The 24977-nt window shown below is 33.5% G+C and overlaps 1 protein-coding gene across 1 annotated transcript; it reads left to right on the forward strand.

Annotated features, from left to right (window-relative positions):
• Positions 1-249: 249 nt before the first annotated feature.
• LOC134236513 (uncharacterized) lies at positions 250-22648 on the forward strand. The gene is made up of 17 exons (XM_062718690.1): positions 250-397; positions 6447-6722; positions 7070-7193; positions 7597-7790; positions 9817-9959; positions 10417-10561; positions 11911-11999; positions 16712-16910; positions 16982-17122; positions 17335-17493; positions 17922-18009; positions 18349-18424; positions 18863-18934; positions 19125-19464; positions 20029-20172; positions 21281-21349; positions 21380-22648. The coding sequence occupies exons 1-17, from the start codon at positions 292-294 to the stop codon at positions 22411-22413; spliced, it is 3399 nt and encodes a 1132-aa protein (XP_062574674.1). The 5' UTR covers positions 250-291; the 3' UTR covers positions 22414-22648.
• Positions 22649-24977: the final 2329 nt, after the last annotated feature.

A 24977-nucleotide genomic window follows, 5' to 3' on the forward strand; every position in this document is an offset into this window, starting at 1 on the left:
TATAGACTTTTTAAAGTAATGTTCAGTTATTGTTCCTGGATTGATGTCCGTAGATAGATAAATATCCTGGTATGTTATATAGTCTTTAATCCGATTAACTTGTTTGTTTACTTTTACGGAAAAGTATTACACTTCTACTTCCCAATAGAAGTATAGGTCAGTGCACTCTATTACGAGTACATTTTAATTAATTTTTATTTTCTTGTTTAAAATAATTGCCTCAAACCCTATAGGTTTACACTGTGCAGACTTGGAGGAAGTGGAAAGTAACAATCTGGCTGCATTGGAATAATGATGAGGGGCCATTTCAGTGGTGTGTTTGGATTTTCTCTGATTCTGAGTTTGTGCTCTTCAGCTGGTGGATTTATCTTCGATGGTGATGACATTGCTGTCGGAGGTATATGTTTGTTTTGATGAACATGATGAAGTTTTATATGCACATTCTTCATGTTCTTTAGTAAAAAAAAAAGGAAATGTCCTCTCTTTTAAATTATTTATTGTTTCTGTGGTGTTGTAATTTAATCATTTTTTGATTTTAGATGCTGCTTGTTTGCAAGAGCATGTACAACTCCTCCTGTTAGGCTTTGTTTTACGCAATATATAATATTTGACAATTGTTGGGCCAACAATAAAAAAAATCTTTTTTGATGTACTCCGACCGACCCGTCAACAACGGTCAAAATATGTGAGTTTCGAGATTGTAACTCTCCTCGTCTGAAAAGTCTGACATCCATTGATATTTTATTTGTTTCAATTTTTTGCTTTAAAAAATGGCGCCTTTACATTACTTTGGTTATTGTGGAGTTGAAGAGTGCATCGTGACAATCATGTAGTTATGATAGCACTATATCGATGATGCAATATATCCAATGCATAAATTATCTGTCCCACCTGTTTTTTTACGCGGTAAAGAAACTCCCCTCTTCAACGTAAGAGCACACCAAGGGAGATAATCTCAAAACTTGCATATTGCTCTTACCCAGTCATTTCAGCCAAAGGCTCAAAGAGCTACTGCTATGGCCATTCGTGGGGTGTGCGTAAACTTTTCAGAATATGGGCCATAACTCAAGAATCCCTTGGCCCATCGTCTCAAGTCACGGTCCGGAGTCCACATATAGCTCTCTCCTACCCGTGGCTGCTTGATCACAAAAAGTGTCGTAATCTTGAATATTTACACCTCTCTATTGTGACGTCATATTCAGTCAATGACAAGTTTTGTTTCCATCGCAATTGAAATCAACAAATTACATCAGCAGTATTTCGTACACTGTGATTGGGTTTTGAAAGGTCGCATGAAAGGTCAATTTCCGACTATGCTTCAATCGCATTGGTCAATACTTGAATGAGCTACGAGAAAATCTCGTCTCATGCAACCACAGCCAGAATGGAGAAGATCGTACATATTGGCCGTGGTTTGCGACGATGCCCTTAGCCAATCGTTGTCAAGTTTGTCACAGGGTATCCTTGGCCCAAGGGCTACCATTTGTTATAAAACTACAGTTGGGACCCTTAAACAAGGGGATATAATCAGGAAAATAAAACCAAAAGTACTGGTTCTTAAAAAATCTTCCTCTCCATAACCACCGGGCAGATTTTCACCAAACTTACATACAAGCATCAGGATATGCTGAAGATTTAAATTTGCACGGGCATTACCCTGAGGCAAAGGGCGTGGTGTCAAAGTGGTGTCAAGGTCACTTCAAAGTTGATCTAAATTTACACTTAATAAAAACGTTTATATTTTGCTTATTATTAAGACTAGGATCATCAATTCTTGTAAGTTAGGACTTCACATCATGTTAACTCAGAAGTAGGTCGCGGTGACCTGCTTTTGTAATTTTGCGGGCATTTGTTTTCGAATTGATTTTAAGGCATATTTTGGATACTATAAGACCTATGATTGTCAAACTTTGTCAGAAGATGCGAAAAACGTTAATCAAAATGTAGGTCATGGTGAACTACTTTTGACATTTTATGACTATATTTTAGTATCTTAGGTACTTATTGGCTATAAGGCCTATGATCATCAAACTTTGTCAGTTGATGCATCTTGGGTCTTCAAACAATGATAACTTAAAAGTAGGTCACCATGACCTACTTTTTAAGTTTTATGGCTAATCTTTTTTAAAACATTTAATCCCATTATTTCAGACACTGAAAGGTTTAGAAACAGAAAATCTTGTGAGTTGATGCATCTTGGGGCCTCAAAACATTTTTATGAAAAAGTAGGTCAAGTTGACCTACTTTTGTAATTTTGCGGGCATTTGTTTTCAAATTGATTTTAAGACATATTTTGGACACTATAAGGACTATGATCGTCAAACTTTATCAGAAGATGCATATTGGGTCTGCGAAAAACGTTAATCAAAATGTAGGTCATGGTGAACTACTTTTAACATTTTATGGCTATATTTTAGTATCTTAGTTACTTATTGGCTTAGGATCATCAAACTGTCAATTGATGCTTCTTTGGTTTCCAAAGAATAATGACCAAAAAGTAGGTCACGGTGACCTACTTTTGACATTTTATGGCTATATTTCAGTTCCTCAGGTACTTATTGCTTTAGAACAGTCAAACTTTGTCACTTGATGCATCTTGGGTTTTCGGAGAATGTCGTAGGTCACAGTGACCTACTTTTGAATATCTCAGGTACTGATTGGCTTAGGATCATCAAACTTTGTCAGTTGATGCATCTTGGGTTTTCGAAGAATGATGACCAAAAGTAGGTCACAGTGACCTACTTTTGACATTTTATGGCTATATTTAAGTATCCCAGGTACTTATTGCCTTAGATTCGTCAAACTTTATCAGTTGATGCATCTTTGGTTTTTGGAGAATGTTGACCAAAAAGTTGGTCACAATGACCTACTTCTGAATATCTAAGGTACTTATTGCCTTAGAATCATCAAACTTTGTCAGTTGATGCTTCTTAGGTCTTTGGATATATGACCTACTTTCGACATTTTATGGATATACTTTAGTATCCTAGGTACTTATTGGCTTAGAATCATCATACTTTGTCAGCTTCTTCAACTAATGCATCTTGGGTTTCCAGAATGACAACTAAAAAGTAGGTCTCGGTGACCTACTTTTGACATATGTAAGTATCTCGGGTACTTATTGGCTTGGAGATCATCGAACTTGGTCAGTTGATGCATCTTGGGTTTTTTGAGAATGATGACCAAAATGTAGGTCACGGTGACCTACTTCAAATATTTTATGGCTATATTTAAGTATCTTTGGTACTTATTGGCATGGAATGATGGCAAACTTTGTCAGTTGATGCACCCTTGGTTTTTGGAGAATGTCTACCAAAAAGTTGGTCATAGTGACCTACTTCTGAATATCTCAAGTATTTATTGGCATGGAATCATCAATCTTTGTCAATTAATGCATCATGAGTCCTCACAAAATTTCAATCAAAAAGTAGGTCACTATGACCTACTTATGGTATTTTATAGCTATATTGAAATATTTTCAGTCCTAACTGGCCAAGAATCATCAAACCTTATCAGTTGATGCATTTTGGATCTTAGGATAGTCAGAGTTGGAGGCTTATATAGAAGTGATAGATTGTACAATTTATCAGAAGAGCGATTCAAGGCCCTTGGGCCTTTTGTTAATTTTTTTACCTCTACTAGTCAGAGACCAGAAGAGCTTATGCGATAGTAATGCGTCCGGCGTCCGTCCGTCTAGCTGTCTGTCTGTCCGTCTGTCTGTCTGTAAACAATTTTTCAAAATGCTACTCCTCCTATAGTTTTGGTCTGATTTCAATATTACTTAGCACACAAGTAGACTACACTAAGATACATAATTCTGTATATCGGTTTTTGGTTTCGATGAGCGGTGTTGCCGTGGTTACTAAAAATAGAAATTTCTGTGAGATTCTTTCAAAATGCTACTCCTCCTACAGTTTTGGTCTGATTTCAATATAGCTTGGCACACAAGTAGACTACATTAAGATACATAATTCTGTTTATCGGTTTTTGATTTCAATGAGCGGTGTTGCCGTGGTTACTAAAAATAGAATTTTCTGAGAAATTCTTTCAAAATGCTACTCCTCCTACAAATACACTCTAGTATGTAAGGAAAAAAGTAATCAAAAAAAAAACAACAAACAAACAAACAAACAAACAAACAAAACAAGATCTGTTGTTGGGGAAACATTATAATTTTCTCAAATTCCTATTATGAAATTTACTGTAGGAATATAATTAAAGGGGTGTAAATCTTGTCTATTTAGCAGTTTTTTGTTAAAGATATGTATGCCGTGTTAAACAGTATTTTTGCACAGCTGAAACCGAACAAAAATTTCTGGAGTATGATAAGCTACCAAAAATGAAGCATTCTTGCAAATTCGACGAAATTTTATTCGGTATTAACAAAGTACTGGTCCGGAGAAGAACACGATATTCTCATGCATATTTATAAAGGACTGACGTTTATTCTGGATCTGCGCATGTGCGCGGGAAAAGCATCGCGAGAATAATCAGGTCGAGGAAAATATTTTTTGTGACGTCTGTTCAGTGAGGGACACAAATAGACCAATCAGCTCAATGAGTTGCATTTAATGCATTTATGGGTTACTACATAAAATACTACGTGTGTTTTTCAAAAAGGCTAGTTTTTTAAATCGCTCTCAGAAAGACTTGATGCATTATGTACATTATTATCTACTAATTCCATGCTCATATTTGCATACAAATGATTAACAATGATGTAAATTAAAGTTTTCCCCACTCCATTGTACAGGTCCGTTTGTTTAGAGTTTCCCCGTGCTGTACTACTAGTGTGCATTTTCGGTTGGGTGAACATTTACGGATCTTCAGTATGGAGCGCATTATGCGCAAAAAATATTTTATGTCAAGTACAATGTATGGAGTATGGAGTAAGTAATTTAAACTGCTATGTTTACACCTTGAATGGGATATCGTCAATTTTCCCTTTTGGTTTTTTAATATGAACTACATAACATATATAGATGAAACTTACATACCATACATCTTGCCTTCTTAGAAATATAGTTTGGCTATTAAAATAAAATTGGTCAAGGAATTCCAGGCCTCTAAAAACTATTCCAGTTTGAGGGCACAACCAAGCATTTCGATGAACACCATTAAGAAAAATTAATTCAGGTAGGTAGCATCGGTTTTTTTTTTAAAGTGAGTAGGGGGATAGAACAGTTAGAATAAAAATCAACTAGCTCGAAGAAATCTGACAAGTAAAATACTAGTAGGTTCCAATATCTTTCACTACTAAATTTTATTCATTCACTACAATTTACTGCCAAACTCCAAATTTCACTTTCGAATTAGCCCGAGCCAATGCTGACCTACTTCCAAGATTTTTTACATTATTTTCAAGGGGTCAGAAATACTGTGGTTCATATGTAAAGAATATAATTATATTATTTAGTAGTATTCTGGTTTTGGCATTCGGTATATTGTGCAGATTTATACATGATATTCTGTGGAATACTTTTTGTTGTTTTGAACCATTAAGAAATGCAGAATCGAATGTATCTAATAACCATTTTGATTGATCAAATTATATCATTTGTTTGTATTAGTTATTTCATTTTGGCACAACATGGTTTCCACACTTCTTTATCCATAGTCGCTGAGTTCACCCAACCGAAAATGTCCATTGAAAAGACAATTGCACGTGATTATTCCTTGGTACAAAAAGCAACCAACTCTGAGGTGCTCTCAATATTGACAATCCCTAGCTCACGTGTTTGGAGTAAAAACGTAGTAGACCATCATGCTTTTCGGTTCATTCATGAGATTGGACCATTGTTTGCTGTAAACATGCGAGACAACGTGATCATGAATATTTCAATAAGAGGCGGTTTTTTATCCGACACGGAGAGAAAATAATTTTTACCAAATAATATTTCATAACTTTTAAAAGTGATGTAGTGGAATTGCCTTATTTGCAGAAAATATATAACTTATATAACTTGATGAGACACCACATATATTTATTACTTTTAAAATAAAACACTAATACGGCATATATAGCTTTAAAATATTGTGTATAAATTGTTCTAACTTCAAGACAAAGGAAATGATTAATTGAGCATTATAATATACTTTTGTTCAGACAGATTTTGAACGATCTAAGTCAGTTGCAGTCAAATACCTCCCCCTCCTTTCCAATATTTTTTGTTGCAGTAGGATAGAAAATGTGCCATGTTATGTTGCACAAACATATTGCTAAAATTTTAGAGGAACATCCCACCCCTCCTGAGTATTGGCAGTTAAATTTTTATTTGTCATTTATTTTATTGCTGTCCCTTAATTTCCCCTACCCCTTTGCTTTTATGGACTTACTGTTTGAGAAAATAACCTAGTTCTTGTAACCCAATACAATTCAATAGACAGTTGGCGACAAACCTTAAAAGTGAGAATGATGATCCACTGACTTCAGAATATAATTTCAGAGGTAACTCCAGTGAACCCCAAGGCAGTATTGAATCAGACTTTGGAGCTGAACTGCACTGTGTTTGAAAGTTCGGGTCTGAATGCTTCCCTTCTGGGCTGGGATATTCATGGGTCGTGGGCATCACCAGATACAGTTTCTATTTATGGAGAAAAAACATTAATGTTCCAGAAAAAAATCACCAATGTGGAGGAGGCAGGCACTTACTCTTGTAGGAGAACGGATGAAAAGGATTACGGAAAGAGTATGGTGAAGTCAATCTCACTGATAACTGAGTGTAAGTCCATCACATCAACAAAGAAAAAAACTTGATGAATTAGTAATTGTATGTTGTTAATGTATTTTTAAATGCAGTAGATATTTAAATGTTCTGCCTAATTTATAAGGGTATACAGTAGGGCCTTTTCTCAATAAACTTTTCTCAATTCCAAAAAAGATTGTTGAAAAAATTGTAATAACATGCTAAATGCTATTATTTTTATCAATATATAATTATTAAGCTTAGTAAATTAAGAGATTCCAAGAAAAGAGATCATGAAGATTTCCCAGTTAATTAACAAAGTAAATTTGGCAAATCAATGTACCCCCATGATCCTAATATGGACTTGTATTATTTTTTTTAAGATGAAGCAGTGCGGAACGTAACCAACTTTAGTTGTATAGTGAATGAAGAGAAAAGGGAATTTCACTGTCAATGGGAACTTGGACTCTACAAAAGACCATCCTCTCTTAATGTCTCAGTAATTATGTAAGTCAATCAAATGTTAATTGTCAAACAGCAAAGTGAAGAACAGTAAACCACACTCATAGAGAGCACACTTATAATGAATTGATCAACACTTAATTAAAGCAAAGTGGCTCTCATCCACCTAATGGCTTTTTTTTAAAACCGGTATACTATGAACTAAATGGATATGAAAAATTGTGTTTATAATCTGATATTAATGAATCAAAATTTTCCATCCCTGGCTCTTGGTTATACATATGTTTTACTGCAGTATACTGGTACATGTATTTAATAAAGTTTTAGCTCACTTGGGGCAAAGGCCATGGTTTTAAATTCATGCACAATCAAAAGAGTCCAGAACAAATATGTAATCAATAAAGATATATATATACATACATTTTAAAAACTTGTTGATTTTATTTAGGTCCCCAGACAATGGATCAACTGTTACACTATGTCCAAAGAAGTTTAAATTTCAGCAGAACTGTACTTGGACAGAACAAGATGTTGGTAATGCTGCCATCTTCTCCATGTCTAAGATTGTTGTCCTCACCGTTAATAACATGGACTTCAATGAAACAAAATCTTTCAGAAAGGAATTTAAAACAGAGACCATGAGTAAGTTTATTATCCCCCTGTAAAGGAAGTTTCGGCGGTATATCGTTTTTGTTCTGTCCGTCTGTCTGAGATTATTGTCCTTACCATAACCAACAGGGATTTCAATGAAGAACAAGATATGTTTGTGAAACACTGATGCCCCTATATAGCTGCAGCTCAAATGTTGAGGGTTGAAATTTCAGAGGTGCAAGTTAAACTCCAAGGTCAAGGTCAAAAGGTCAAAATCGTTGGTACCCAATTGAAGGTCTTGTTTCGGTTAATAAATCGTGAAATATGAAAGCCCTAATACTAACTGCTCAAAAATTAAAGTCAGGGTTAAAAGTTTTAAAAAGTGGGCCAAACTCTAAGGTCAAAAGGTAAAATGTTTTTGTACCCAATGAAAGGTCTTGTCAAAGTGAATACACATGTGAAATGTGAAAGCCATAGCGCCAAGTATTAGTTTGGCTATGGTTAAATCTTGGGAATTTTCGGTTAAAGAGGGTCAAACTCCAAGGTCAAAGTCAAATTTGATGGTACCAAAAGATAGTTCTTTTCACAAGGAATAAACCAGTAAATTTTGAAAGCCATAGCCCTACCCACTCAAAAGTTATGGGCAACTGGTTAGGGTTTTTGCAGGAAAACAGACAGCCTGACAGATGGACAGATGGGGCAAAAACTATGTATACATGTACATGTATATACCCCCAAATCTTCGATTACATGGGTATATAAATCATAGAAAGGAATTTAAAACAGAGACCATGAATAAGTTTATTATGCCCCCTAAATGAAGTTTAAAGGGTTAGTTTTGTCATGTCCATGTAGCTGTCTCTCTATCTGTCTGTTTGTTTGTCTGTTTGTCTGCAAAAACTTTCACCTTGCCCATAACTTTTGAGTGGGTGGGGCTGTGGCTTTCATATTTCACAGGTATATTCCACAGGCACTTGGGTTATGGACCCCCATTTTTTTCCTTTTTAAATCTGAGATCCAGATCAAGTCACCTTTTCCCTATTTTTGTATTCTAATATATGCATTATATGTTATCAATAATGTAACCCATTTTGTCTCTATAAGCTGTTTTTAAATATAATTTCTTCGTTTTCGACTGATACATAAAAGAGAGTATCAGTCGATGAGAGTATGCAGAAGATGATTATGTATTTATTAAACTTTCATGTAAATTGGTTGAATCTGATTTGTCGAGAAACATTTGTGAAAAAACGCTATTTAATACCCGCTGAATAATGAAGCCACACCATCCAGCGCAGCAACTGTCAACATTGCTTAACGACAGATGATATTCCATAAAAAGGTTGACTGGTATGAATTTATGAGTGCAAGGTTCACTTTATTATGTATTTTAGGGATGTGAGATTTTATTGGTATAGCGGTATATCATGATTTTTAATTGCGTGATACGTATCATGATACAGAGACTTAAATATTGATATTTAGGTTCATATTATTAAGTCCAGAAATTATTCATTTATTTGTTCAATCTTTCAATTACAATTACAGAAAGTCTAAAAAAAAAAAATGATGAAAAAGGTAAAAAGGACAGCATCTTAACATCCAAACATGCCAAATATTATGTAGATAAAAAAAGAAAGTTCAAATTTGTTTTTCTAGCATATTTTTAAGAAAAATAATGAATATTCATTTAAAATCATTGTAAAAAATTGCTTGTAAAAATATAATGATATTATCGTGATATTTTTGGGAAAAATGTGATATATATATCAAAATGTTTGGCGATACCCATCCCTAATGTATTTAAATGAAACATTCAGTATATTAATAAATATTGCATGTAGTTGAGTGTAACACTGAAAATTTTCACCCCAACTGCTCCTTGGTTGACAATGGCTCGAGTTTCTTGAGGTGAAAATTTTCAATTCTACACCCAACTACAATGCAATATTTATATGATCATGATTAGTTTTAGAAGTTTCTTCTGAGGATACACACAAAGACTGTTTATATTTTAGGTATAATATATGTATATTGTACCAACAATTTAAATTTTAATCTAAATTTATTTTTGTAGCTAAACCTTTGCCTACAGAATATGTCAATGCCTCATCCCTGGATTCCTGTGGGTGTGCCAATGTGTCGTGGGGGACAATACCAGGAGGGGTCAAGACCTTCTCTCAGGTCATCCTGATGTCACAATGGAACAGTGTCCCTCTGGTAAAAAATATACAAGTTTTCTTCCTTTTAAGGATCATAGCAGAGTCTAGCAACCCACTGAGTACATGCAATACCGTATAAGTGAAAATTTAAGCAAAATGCAAAATTACTAATTTTGCCCTTAAATATCAGTATTGGTTTTTAGGGAGAAGTAATTTTAGCAATTTTAAAATGCTCACTAAAGAAAGCTATTATAACTAAAACACAATTTTTAGCAATATTCAATTTTAGCAACCCTTGCTAATGATGCCAAATTCAAATCCTGGTTAAAAATTCTGCTTATACGGTATTTGAATTCATTTCAACATATTAGCTTGCACAAATATTGCATTTATTAAGGGTTTCTAAATTGTTGCCATTGTATTCACCAAAATGCAAAAAAATTGAAAAAATCAAGATACATGAACATTTTTCCAGTACTGATAATCAGTTTAATTTTTTTTTTTTGAATATCTAGGTTCACAATGTTGATGTTAATAAAAGCCTTATTGTGTGTAACCTGATTCCTGCCACTACATACATAGTTACAGTAATTATTAAACCTTTAGGAGGCTTGTACTACAGTGAAGAAGTAAAGAAGGTCTTTGACACATGTGAAAGAGGTATTGTTAACCACTGGTCTTATACATATGATTAAGGTATTTTGTACCATTATCATTGGCTATTGGAATAAATTAAACTATAGTAGCACTTTTATCCAGAGTAATACTTTACTTTTACTCTCAAAGCAATACAATATTGATAACAAGAGGCCCTGGGGCCACAGCGCTCACCTGAGCACATCGGCTAGGAAAAAGCACATATCAGATCAGAACTGAAAGTTTACTGAGGGGGGGGGGGAGAAGGGGGGGGGCTTGAATTTTAACCCCCCAGGGGATCATGATTTGAACGAACTTGAATCTACACTACCTGAGGATAATTCCATATAAATATTACTAATCATGGCTTTGAAGTACTTGAAAAGAAGATTTTAAAAGGTTTCCCTTTATATTCCTATGTAAAACTTTGATCAGCCATTTTGGCCCCATCCTACCCCCGGGGGTCAGGATTTGAACAAACTTGAATCTATACTACCTGAGGATGATTCCACATGAGTTTCATCTTTCCTGGCCCAGTGGTTCTTGAGAAGATTTTTAAAGATTTTTCCTATATACTCCTATGTAAATCTTTGATCGGCCATTTTGGCCCCACCCTACCCCCGGGGGTCATGATTAGAACAAACTTCAATCTACACTACCTGAGGATGATTCCACGTGAGTTTCATCTTTCCTGGCCCAGTGGTTCTTGAGAAGAAGATTTTTTAAAAATGCCATTAATTTTTCTCTTATTCATAATTATCTCCCCTTGGAAAAGGGTTTGGCCCTTTATTTGAACAAACTTGAATTCCCTTTACCCAAGGATACTTTGTAGCAAGTTTGGTTGAAATTGGCCCAGTGGTTCTTGAGAAGAAGATGAAAATGTAAAAAGTTTACGACAACGACGACGACAACAACGACGACAATGACGACGACGACAGACGACGGACAAATTTTGATCAGAAAAGCTCACTTGAGCCTTCGGCTCAGGTGAGCTAAAAATGAATAGATGCACTTTCTTCCAAAGTATATTTTACTTTTCCTCTCAAAGTAGAATACATAAAAAAAGGGAATTCAGAGTGTATAACAGGTATATACTTAATTAAAAAATTAATGTTCAATGTAAATACCAGAACTTTTCTTAAAAATTTAACATAAATGAATGTTGGTACATATCATACAACTAATTGTTTAAAAAGCAAAAATGGTTGTCAGTCAATTTATCAAAAATGTAGGCCAAGCTGATGTTCATTAATTGATAAGTCTTACAATATGACAGTTTGTTTTTGAAATTCCTTTATCACCCTTTATTTTTTATCTTTGAAAATGTCTGAATTTCTTCATCATATATTTCATGAAACTTTCCTTTGTTGTAGTCCCCTCTCTTGCTCCACCCCTGCAGTCCAGCGGTTTTTCCTCAGGAGATTGTACAATGGGGTATCGCTCCATCACTGTTTACTGGGAGGTAAGGTTTTTTTTTTTAAATATCGAAAGTTCATTATGCATAGTGACCATTTAGATACAAGAATAAGATTTCCACCATGTCTATAAAATAATATGATCTTTTGAACATTGTAATGTTTGACAGCTTATAGAATGTGGATGTCAAATTGGGAAAATTAAGATTTACTCTGGTATATTCTTTTTAGCTCTCTTGAGCTGAAAGCTTAAGGTTGAGGAAATCCTTTTTTTACACTGAATATTGATATATTCACATAGTGCCGTACTGTTCATTTCACTAATTTTTTGTGACACCTTATTTTCATGAGATAGTCATTAACTCATTCTTAATTTAATTAGCGAGACAAATTTTCACAGATAGGAATTTTTCCTCTATACATGTATAATCTTATGAATTCTAATATACATGAGAATGAAATTTTTGCAAGCACACTGTCTCGGGTAATTTTAAGAAAATAAAGTTCTCACGAATAAAAAGTGATTAACAGTAATTATAAATGACTGCCGTCATGAGAAAAGGGCCCTTATCTTTTGACGTCACAATGCTCAGAAAACGACGTCAAAGTCGCGGTATTGTAAACACGGAAGTAATTTTTATTGACTGCATTTTGTAAACAAGAAATAAAATTGAATTTCAAGGATAACAAAAATTTAAAACTTGCTGCGGACATTTTTTAAAAGGTATATGATATTATTACAGTTTAATAAATAAATGTATTCATAATTTTGTTTAAGTTTTTAAATAACTTAATTAATTAATGTTGATATACGGGGTATTGAACATGTACATTGCTAGCTCTGGAACAGCGATTAAAACGATGTCTATGCATCGTTTATGCATGACTAAATTAAAGATGCTGCATTTTTGTTTTCTGAGCAATTTATATAAATGCTTAATTTTAAATTCATGTTAAGAGGTCTTAATATTAAAAGGTATATTCCATATACATGTATATTTTTTTTTCAGAGAGAGCCGAGAGAGACAGAGAGAAGAGCGAGCGAGAGAGTTATGCACACATAGTAATCATCTTAAAAGCGTTACTTTTTTCCTGAAAAATATATACCATAGTTTAAATTGCATTTAGCTATTTTAATTCTTAACCATATTTAATCATACTGATGTACACCGATAACCAGCCTACAGGGAACTGTCGATTTTAAAATGTGTGTAAAAAAAAAAAAGGGGGGGGGGTAAGAATATAAGACAAAAATATCTCCGAATAAAAAAAAAACGGTAAAAGTTAAAGCTAAGAAACATAATCCCTCTTTGACTGAATAAAGATACTGGTAACATGGGAGATCCAAACTTTCTACATCAATAATGAATATTTTTTTACTAAATTAACAGTAATCGAATAATGATGGGGATGCCACGAAAAAATTTTGTTTCAAAAATTAATTTAAAATGTTGAAATTACTATAGTTTCAAATTCTTAAAATTGTTCCGATGAAACGATCGAATGAATGAAATCCCACTGGAACCTATTTTGCAATATGTTAAGAAATGAAATATACAGCTATTGTAGACTTTTCCCAAAAGCATTATACCCAATGTTGAAAAAATTAACAATATTACATCGACAGTGATATTATGAATGAGGATATTTATAAATCAAAAGAAAAAAAACTATAGATTAAGCAAAAGGCGTACGATCGCGAATTTCTGGATAACATAAGATATATGGCTACATCTCTTGAGAATACATCACTAAAAGAGCAAAAAGTATGTGACAAATTGTTATGGGTGTAATTTCCAAAAGTTATGAAAATGTTTAAAATCTTTAAAAACTTAAATGACATCAATTTCTTAAAGTTCCGTTGAAAACTAGATAAGACTTTATATCATAATCCTAACATGACTCTATAGCTACGGAAAGTAATTAGTAAACAAACACAATTATTTCTTCTTTTAAAGAAAATATTGGCCATTACAGTCGCACGCAAGACAGTAGCAAGGGGGGGAGGTTACATTGAAAGTCCCCCCCCCAACCTCCACACACACACACATACACACTTTTTGTTGCAGCATAGTCAAATTCGTGCACTACAGGGCAAAGGAATAAGGCAGTGTATTATGTTTGATTAAGAAAATTTGATACTGAAAGAAGACTGAACCTAGCCCCCTCCCCAACGACAAAATTGGATTCGAGTTTCGACACCCCCTTTTTTGGCTGAGTAGTTATTTTACGGTAATTTTTTTTTCTGGCTGAACCCCCCCCCCCCTCTTTTTCGAACGAGTTGTGTGGGGACAGGCGAAGGTACGAGTCAAATGTTGTTGTTTTTTTAAATTTTGATGTGTTAAGTACATGTATGTTCTGAAATAATAACTATTGAAAATGGTTTGCCTAAATATTTTCAGCGAAAGCGAGTCAAATAAGAGCGTTATATTATTACTTAATTAACAGAATCGCCTCATAAAAAAGCATAAATTGAATATTGCAGCCCATGATATTTTGCTTTCTCTGCCTTTAAGTTTTCCATTATACTGAGACTGATTTCCAGCCAGCTCTGAGAATTAAAAACACCAATTATAACTACTAATTTTTTGAGAAATAACATCGTAATAATATCACACACACTATGTTGGCTATATTAACGTATGTTGGACGTAATAGTTTATTATTGGATAAGACAATCGCATCGAAATGTGAAAAGCTTATAAGGTATCAAGTTAATTAGCCTTTGTCACGGAGGAAAATGAATAGATACCATATCTTTGCCGTAAAAAAATTGTTTTGCTTATCAAGGAAAATTTGGTAGTTGAAAGTGCCCACAACTGAAATAATCGTTCTTGCGTAAAGATATATTAGTATTCATTCAGCTTAAGTTTCAAATAGATTTTATCAAAATTTTAATTGAACTGTAATTTCGCAAGCACCTTTTAGTGTACATGTAATAAAAAGAGAAGAGAACAGCACAATTCCCATCTCTTTGATTAAATTATACAATATTATACATAAATCATTTTTTTTGAGATCATAGTAGCGGTCCTTGTAAGAAATATACAAATGTTGTGTTTAAGTGAAACAGGGTTAAAAAAAAAGGGGGGGGGAGGGTTAATGTGCAGAAATATTTGTAACCGATTTTAATTGTCATTTACTTTAAAAAAAAATAAGTTAAAAGACGGTTTCAATTTGAGGTATAAATTCAAAACAAAATTCAATTTAAGGTACGGTATGTAAATCATTCATTTGTCCTTTATTTGCCTATTTACTACGTTTCTACTCCATAACTAAGACTGGCAAAGAAAATAAATTGTATAAACAATGGAAACTTAGAGCTTTAAACATTTTTAATAAAATATTCAGAGACGTGAAAATTTTATAAACCGCTTGCATGGAAGAAGGGAACGTATATATTAAACGTTTTTGAAAACAAGTTTACATACACATATCTTGACTTATCTGATTTTTTTTTCTCAGTTGAATTTCTCGGTGATACAGAAATTGCATGATGTTTTTTTTTTATCGTAAGAATTATAGGGAATAAAGTTACGTGCGTGTGTGTTGTTGAGTGAATGCTGGCTCAAAATATTTTTTTTAAATATCGGGATTTGCGCGGTGTCTGTGCCTAGATTTTTCATGAGATCTGCTCTAAATTAGCATAAAATAGTAACAAGAAAACATTGATGTAACCATCAATTGTCGCCCGGGAAATATATAAAGTAAACAATGAAAATGAGTCTTGCTCATCAATGTGTGAAATTGATGGAGACGATAGTCACGAATATTTTGAAAACTTGTAGTCGGATAAAAATCAATCAAAAACGATACAATTTTAAACTTGATCAATTCCTCAAGTAAAGTTTGGCTGCATAAAATATAAATTGAAGTTAGACACATGCATCACCTATATTTAAAAATTATTAATTTTCAATTTTAGAATATAAAACATGAACTGTGCAGAATACGTTTTTATCTGAGAAGTAAAATTTGATGTTCTAAAAAAATACGATAGTAAATGATAAGCAACTTTATATATTAAATGTGAAAAACATATACATTTTTACAGATTCACTTCATGGAAGTTAACACATTATGTATCTCGTAATTTATAAACGGAAAAAACATACTGATTAACAATCTTTTCAATGTTTAGAAAACCTTTAATTCTAAATAACTACTCCCACCCCAATCCCCATACACCAACACTTAAACTTATATGCATAGAGCAGCCCGGAAACATAAATCCCTTGGGAATAGTTACATACTAGTCGTCTGAAAGAAAAAATTAAATACTTTTTCGAGTTTTTAATTCTCAAAACGATTGAGGATATTTAAATAACATGTAATTTTAAGATTTTTTGAAAACTGAATTAGACGCAGGCGACGTCATTACGTTTTCAGTGAGTAACGTCAAAATTGGTTTTGGTTCGCTTTACTAAAATGCTCATAAAATATCGAAAAAGTGAGATATTTTCAAAATTTATGTATATTTGCATTCAGAAAGAGTCCGGCTATCAAAATTTACAAAAAAGTCAATTTGTGAAAATTTGACCTTAAGGGCCCTTTTTCATGACGGCAGTCAAATAGTAAATTTTGCATCTCAATTATTGTCTTCATTCCTCAAAAGCACTATTCTGTAGAAAATTCTGCGTCAATTTAATAAAGTTCTGACGAATAAAAAGTGATTTACAGTAATTATAAATAGTAAATTTTGCATCTCAATTATTGTCTTCATTCCTCAAAAGCACTATTATTATGATTTATTCTGTAGAAAATTCCGCGTCGATTTCAAAATGGACCTTTGAAGGAATACAGGGTGGTGTTAGGTGATGGAGATTGGAAGATAGTGGCTCCAAATGTGACATCAGCTACTATTAACATCCCTTGTGGAGGCCGTAACATAACCGTCCAAGGATGTAACCAGCTGGGATGTTCACCAGACTCTACTATATACATACCGGCCTACACAGGTAAAGAAAAATATTAATAGCTCTGTAAGAAGTTTGTAATCCAAATACATGAAGTTGGTTCAAAACAAAAGAAACATTCAACATTGCCCCTAAAAACAGCCTGGTGGAGGCCTGGAGTCCACTCAATTGTGACTCAGGGGCTTCAGATAACGCCTACATCAAGATGTACCAGATCTTCTACTGCCAGATGAATACACAAGGATCCTGTAAAGGTCTGAGCATAACTCATGGTGTTGTCTTAATTTGCTCTTCAAATATTTTGTTACATACTATTTGTAATATTATTAATAATGAATAATGATGAATTGGTTTTATGTTATAAAGCAAATTTTTCAGTTGCAAAACTTTAGATGAAGTGTCTTTGAAATAAATCTAATCTTTATCATCTTTAAGGAGTTAGTAATGAACCTTTTTTGATTTATAGGCAGGGAATATTCTGTGAGTGTTCTAGCAGACAGTACCACACAGTACACACTAAGAGACTTAGAGGCAGACACAGAATATGGTGTGTGGGTACAAGCCATGTCACTCACGAAGGAGGGGCGTAGAAGTAAAATGGTGACTGGACGACCTACCAATAACGGTAACATTATTTTTTCTTCCGCTTAAACTGTACTTTCATCAAAAATTATATAGAGGGATGTTAAACAACAGACAAAAAATCTAGAAGATTTATCTTTCTTTGTGCCCCTCACAACTTTTAAATTGCTACATATGTTGAGAAAAGTAATGGCCCGGAGGTTAATATGCATAAGAGCTTTCATGAACTGTATTTTCATGTGATACAGGAATTTATAAGGGATATAATACAAAGTTAAAATGAAAGAGCTATTTTACCAGATTTAAAAAACCATAACATGGTCCTTTTTAGAAAGAAATTGAGGTTGGTCCATACTATTGTGCCTGCACCTGTTTTATTTTGTTCAAAGAACTCTGCCATATCTCTAATTTCTATAACCTTAAACATTTATATTATATTATAAAACTAATATATTAATATTGTCTTTGTAGATTTACCAGGGGGATCAATAGCTGGCATTGCTATCGGAGGAATATTTGTTCTTATACTTGTCAATGCAGGATTCGTGTTTGTTTGCAGGTTTGTGTTTTTGCGCGGAAAGGTTTAAGTCCAAAGTATCATAATAAATAGAATATTTCATGGATTACCTGAAAATGCATGTGAATTTTTTTTTATTCAATGAGTACCGTATTCTATTAAGGGCATTACATGTACAGGACTTGCATGTATGTCATTGAGTGTAATTATTAGGAAATATCATGTGTTTGGGTTTATCCTTTAAAAATATTTTTCAAGTTTAGGACAATTTGACAATAGAAACATCATCAAATATGAGTTTTGATGAAGGTGAACTTCAGCTTATATATAAATACTCATTTTACTTGAAGGTATTGTTTATCAGTTTTTTATCCTTTACAGGCTCGTTAGACGTAAATTAGGTCTGGATGAAAAATTCGAAATAGAGAATATACAAGTTAGGCCCTATGAAAATCTGGTACGTGTATGTATGAGTTTTGTCAAATATTTAATCACAGACAATCTGATGATCAATTTGGTATGTAGACTTTGGACTTACTGTAAATCATTTTTATTCACAAGAATTTATTTTAGCATAATTACAAGAGTCTCTCTGCTTGCAAAAATTTTTATTCTTGCATACATTTGTCAATGAACATGTGATGAATAATAACATATTATATACAACACAAATCACCACTCTCGAAAATTTTGTCTGCATGTCTAATAAAAATCTAATAGCTAACTAGCAAAAACCTAATAGCTAACTAGAAAAAGTTCCAAAATGAACTTTCTTTAGATTAATCAGTATAAGATCAGGAAGTCCGTATAGAAAAAAACATTATTGTAGGGGGGAGGGGGTACTTGCTATAAGTATATTGTTCTCACTCTTGTTAATTATGTTTTTGTTTTTTAGCCCACTGGAAGCAATTTGTATAATAACCTCACCGTACCAGCTGATAGATCCAGCTCTCCCCTCATCACACTTGTAAGTATATAGTAACAGCTTCTCACTTGTATCTATATTACACATAACCGCATTTATTTATTTCTTCACACCATCCGATACACTGCAGCTGAATGAAACTGCCACTTGTATATAATATTTGAGGTATCATTTTCCTTTGATTTCTTATTTATCCTCACTTTCATCAAATTGTCCTTTCATTACTCTTCAGATTGGAATGTCATCAAATGGAGATATTAGACATAATGGAGTAAATCACAGTTATGAAGAAATCTTACCAGTGGGATCCACAGTGGACCTTGACGAAGAAGATGGGTGTGGTGAACCAAAGGACTCCAAACCCGACCTTAAATCCAGCATGGTAACGTTACCGATCACGGATGTTCCACGGCAGATCAGTAAGGATAGCGGTCACGGAAGCCTGTCCCCCACGTCAACTCACGGCCCACCTGAAGAGTCTGACACAAAAGAGCGAATTCTGAGAGATATTGTATTGGACCTTCCTCCCGATTATGCAAAGGCAACGTCAGTTACCACCCAATGTGTGCATGGTAATAGAATTATGATGATAATATATGTAATATCAATTTTATTAAACATATTAAATTTTTTTATTGAGATCTTTGAAAGATATCAGCAATGCCAAAAAAATTCCATAAAATTGTTCCTTTTCACGAATTCAACGACTGCAATTTGCTGCAAGTTGAACAAATCATGATCTTTTCCAACACGATTCTCATCTGCTGTACAGTATTTGATTTTTCTTATTGCTAAGAACACATTCATATTGTTAATATTGAATACATGTACTTTAAAAAATATCATCACTAAGAACTTATGAAACATACAGCTTTTTTTTTCTTGAAACAACCCTGTTCTGTAGAATAAATGATGTTTTCTGGCTGTTCCTCTCTGTATACTGGTGAAGGTTTCATTCTTAACAAGGAGGCAATGCCAGTCTTTATTGGCTTTCATAAGTGCCTCTATGTATCAGACCTATATAGCCTAAACCTTTCTGGTACATTTTACTTTGTAATTGAATGATTAATGTTTTTAAAAATTCTGCTTTTCATATTTATGAAAAATTTAATAACTTCAGGTGACATTTTTTGAAGGATATGAGAAAGGTTCCTTTGATACTGAGGACAGTTTCCCCCCTGATTCCCGAGGAACGTACAAGGATAGTTTATGTTCCTCTTCACAGTCCGGTGGCATTCCAGTAGAAGATGGATACAAGAGTCAGGCAGACATCTTACAAGGTAAATACAGTCAAACTTTGTTATCTCAAACTTAATGGGACCTAGAAAAAACTTTGATACATCCAAGGATTCGAGATATCGAGGTTGAAACACTTACTTGTTAAGGACAAGTGGTTGAGACTTCAAAGTCACTTTTACATATCCATTGTATTCGAGATATTGGTTTCTGAGATACCAAAGTTCAATTGTAGTTATAATTAGCAATCTTAAGTACAATATGGGCCAATTTCATAACTTTATAAAGAAAAATCTTCAAAAACTGTGTAACCTTTTAGCTCGAGGCAGATAAGTCCATGGGATGTAGAAGGAGAGTTCATGGATATGAAGGGTATCTAAATGTCAACCCTTTTGTGTGTTTTTAATAAAAAAAAGATCTGGATCTACTACCTGCGCTAAAACCCTGATTATAACAGCACACGTCTCATGTGATGTTTTCAGTTGACACAAAGAAAAACAAGTATATTGCTTTAATATACTGTAAACCAATTATAAATGACATTTAATTGCAAAAAAATTAATTAAAATGTTTTGTCACAATCTCATGAATTGAAGTTTTCCATTTCGTAAAATTGTGTGTTTAAAATTAACTGTTTCACAATTATAAATGGATGGTTTCTAATCTCGCAAATATTTGCACCTTCAAAGTTGGTTTATTGTATGTACCCAAGAACATCCAAAAACTCCAAAAAAAATTGGTTATTGCACTGCATTCCCAAACACTTTTAAATGAATTTATACTAAATATTGAAATTATTACTAAATATTGAATATAAAAATTTTAACTTCAAATTTACTTTACAAGATAATTTAATATTACATGTATTTGCAATTTACATATAATAGAACATAAGAAACTAAGTTAACGTTTTATCTATTTAGAGTGTTTGAGCATTATTTTCTGCACTACAGAAGAATTTTTAAAATCAAAAGATTTAAATTTCATTTTGTTTTCTGGTCATTTTAAAAGCTGGAAAGTTTTGCTTTCTTACGTCCTTGAAAACTATTTTGTCCTCTTACATCGAGCTTTATTCAGTCAATGTTGGGAAAAAATTATATTCATTAAAAATAGTAGGTACTTCAAACATTTTTGCAAAATTTTTTTTTTTAGACAACAATGACAAACAACAGATTGAAGAATCCTCCAAGAAGTGCCCAGTAAACAATGAATTGGGGAGGAGTGGAGAAGAAAAACTTGAAAACAAAGAAGATGAAGTTGAGCAGACATCAGGTTATGTGATGTACTCATCTAATGATATAGAAATCACCGCAGGAAGCCAAATCACCAATGTCCAACCTAGGAACACTATTCCTACATATGACAAAACACAGACCACCACTGGTCACCAACCACACAATGTCCAATCTACAGAGACCACCATGGAAAACCAAATCAACAATGTCCAAGCGGAGACCACCACTCCTACATGTAACATTACACAGACCAACCAAGCACATCAACCATACAATGTTCAATTTAAGAATACTGTTCCCAACATTACAAAGACCATCTCTACAAACCAATCCAACAGTGCTAAAAACCAGTGTAGCAAGTTACAGAGATCACCTGTTGATCAGCTGAATAATGACCAATCAAATGGTGGAATAGAAATTAAACAAGAGACAGATATGTGCCAAACTGACAAAAAAATAAGTTCACAAGGGTACCATCCCAATAGAACACTGGATACAGAGCGCCGGACCACTGAGATGGGTTCTAGTCCACAGCTTCTAACAGCCGAATCAGAACAGATTACAAACTACCTCCCTCATAATACAAATTTTGCAGAACTTGCTGCCTCTCATAATGATAAAGAAAATTCCTTGATATTTAATTGTGCAGCTGGTAATGCAAATGATCTTTCTGTGATGAATTTTGATTATGTCCCAAATGCGACATCAGATCCATTGCCTAATGGCAAAACAAGTCATTTATCTGATGGTACATCCGATAAAGTGCCAAAAGATACCAAAAATTTCTCTGGGATGAATTATGTACCTACCTATGTTCCAGATGACACAGCTGATAATATTTCCAGTGTTACAAAACATGTGCCATGTAGTCCAGCAGGACATGTGTCAAATGGTGCTGCAGAATATGTGCCAAATGGTACAACTGACTATGTGCTAAGTGATGCAACAGGATATGTGCCAAATGGTGCTACAGACTATGTACCAAATGGTACAACAGACTATGTGTCAAACGGTGCAACAGATTATGTTTCAAATGGTACAAGTGATTAATATCTGCCCAATGGTACAAGTATGTGCCCAATGGTAAAAGTGATTAATATGTGCCCAATAGTAGAGAGGACAAATGATAAACAATGAAAAACTTGCAAGGTGAATAATCTGTGCATCAAAATAAATCTTTGATGATATGAAGTGGAAAGTAACCTCTTTATCATCGGACAATGAAGAACAACTTCGTTCTGATACATTCCAATTCTCAGGCCAGGTCACAATCACAACATGGCTGGTTATTCATCTATATGTTGAGTTTCCTCCACAGTATGATTATCAAAAATGTGAAAAGAAAGTGGTTCCATTGATTGTCAAAAAAAATAATGTGAATGGAAAGTGGTTCCATTTCACAAGAGGGGGTTTGGAAGGGAGGGGGGGGGGGCTGGTTAAATCCATATCTAGTTTGATAATACAATGAACTTAAAATTGGTCATTTGAAGTATAGGAATTTGATGCTAAAGGTGTAAAGAAATCCAATTAATGGTACCCCATTTACTGTAAATAATCTAAAATGTAAATGATGAATGAATCGTATTCAGAAAGCACATTTCACTGACCATGGTTATCGTTTGTGTGTGTCTATTTTCAAAACATGTTTATGTTTATTTAAAATGTTTCCATAAGTCTATAAAACACATCATTACTTTTTCCAACTGTTTAAACCCCAATTGCACATTTCCATATTTTGTCCCTGTAATGCAGATATCGTCTACCGTCAACAGCAGAAGTTTTCAAAAACAGTTGTGCATTTTCTCCAACATGCAAATTGAGATATTCTTTTCAAGCTCTCAATGCAAAATTAAGTCAAATTAAATAAAGCATCATATCTAGAAGTTTCTGAGGATTTTGAGAATCAAGAATTTTCTTCTCCTACATTTTTAGTTTCTTTTTTCCCCTGTGTTTCTTGCTTATTCCCAAACCAAGTTTGGAGAATTCTTTCATTTCTGCATTAAGAATAATATTGCAAAAGATCTGAAAATTCAGTTATCCAAGAGCGAGATGAATTTTTCATTAGAATAATAATGTTATATTGCCACAATTATTTCATAGAGTGAATCTAGTTTGTAATCACTACCTTTTGATGTTTTCAGCTCTGTGACAATTGAAGAAATCAGGTCAATCAATTGTAATGAACTAATACTGATCTATAAAACTATAGAACTGGTAGAAAACATGTTTAATTATTGTGCACCCTTTATTGCAACTAATATTGCTTTTTGGCAGGACACCATTAGATACCGCATCAAACATTAAAGGTCTATGCAGAAAAATATTCATATTGTCAACTGCCCTGTAATTTTTCAGGTTGAAATTTCATTCTTTGGAAATAAAGTATTTTACCTATTACAACCCAATTTAGCCCCCCCCCCCTTACTGTAAACCTTTTAATATATATATTTCATGTGTTTAATAGATTTTTTATCTTAATGTCACATAATTCCCTCAGGTTATATAGAACTGTCTACGTTTATTTGTACCCGTGTATGTGAGTGTGCACCACATGTGCATCCTTATATAAAATTTTCTTATGTCTTCATTTTCTGTGAAATGACTGAACAGATATCAGTATATACTGTACATAGTGTTTGGGCAAAAGGAAATGCAAGAATTATGAATTAATGGAAATCCACCTTCTGATTTGAAGTTAATATTTCCTTAAATTTTAGGTATAATATCATGACTTACATGTTGTTATAGCATTTCTCATGGCAATATAATTTTAAAAAAACTGTTTATCTGAAAATTATTGAATTTACGAATTTTGGGACGAGTTTGATTGACAAATATTTGCACTTTCACTAAGTAAACTTATCCTTACATGTAATACTCAAGAAAAGTAGAGATAATGAACAATATTAACCTAAACTCCAGAAATGTTAGATATCAAAACCAACTCAGCAATATTGTCAGTCCGTGCTCAGTGATGCGTGCAGAGTTTAACAATTTGAATACCAGTACATCCATGAAACATAAAGCGTTTTTGTAAACAGGACACAAGCTCTGATATTGTTAATGTTTACGTTTCACAGGGTATGTTCAGTGTGTTTTACTCTGCACACATCTCTGAGCACGGACTGACAATACTGTAGAGGTGGTTTTGTTTTCCACATTTCTACTCTGAATTATCTGGGGTGCGTTCAACAGCGTATTTCTCCGTCGTCCTGAAAGGAGAGCTAATCTAGCCGCTACGTAGGGAGAGCTACATGTAGCTAGCATCATAATATTTAATGCTAATTACCAAATCCAAGATGCCTACTTTGTTTAAACTTTGCAGTACATAAAGTTTTAATAAAAAAGAGGGTACTTTTCTATATCTTAGTTTACATACATGTATTTGTTTTCGCTGGAAATTAACTTTTTTGTCCCAAAAGTTAGTTTTTACTGATATATTTTTATTCAAACTTCAACACCAAGCATCTATGTTAGCAGTCTGTTCAACAGAGATACATTAGTAAAGGAGAAACTTCAAGATATTGTGCAACAATATATTAAAGAAGTGGTGTAAATCGGATGTGGATACAAAAAAATTCTACGGACGATTTGGACAATTTGAAATCACTTTT

Source organism: Saccostrea cucullata, unplaced genomic scaffold, assembly GCF_032062105.1.
Source record: "Saccostrea cucullata isolate Sc308-1 unplaced genomic scaffold, CSIRO_AGI_Scuc_v1 ctg4342, whole genome shotgun sequence".
Lineage (NCBI taxonomy): Eukaryota > Metazoa > Mollusca > Bivalvia > Ostreida > Ostreidae > Saccostrea > Saccostrea cuccullata.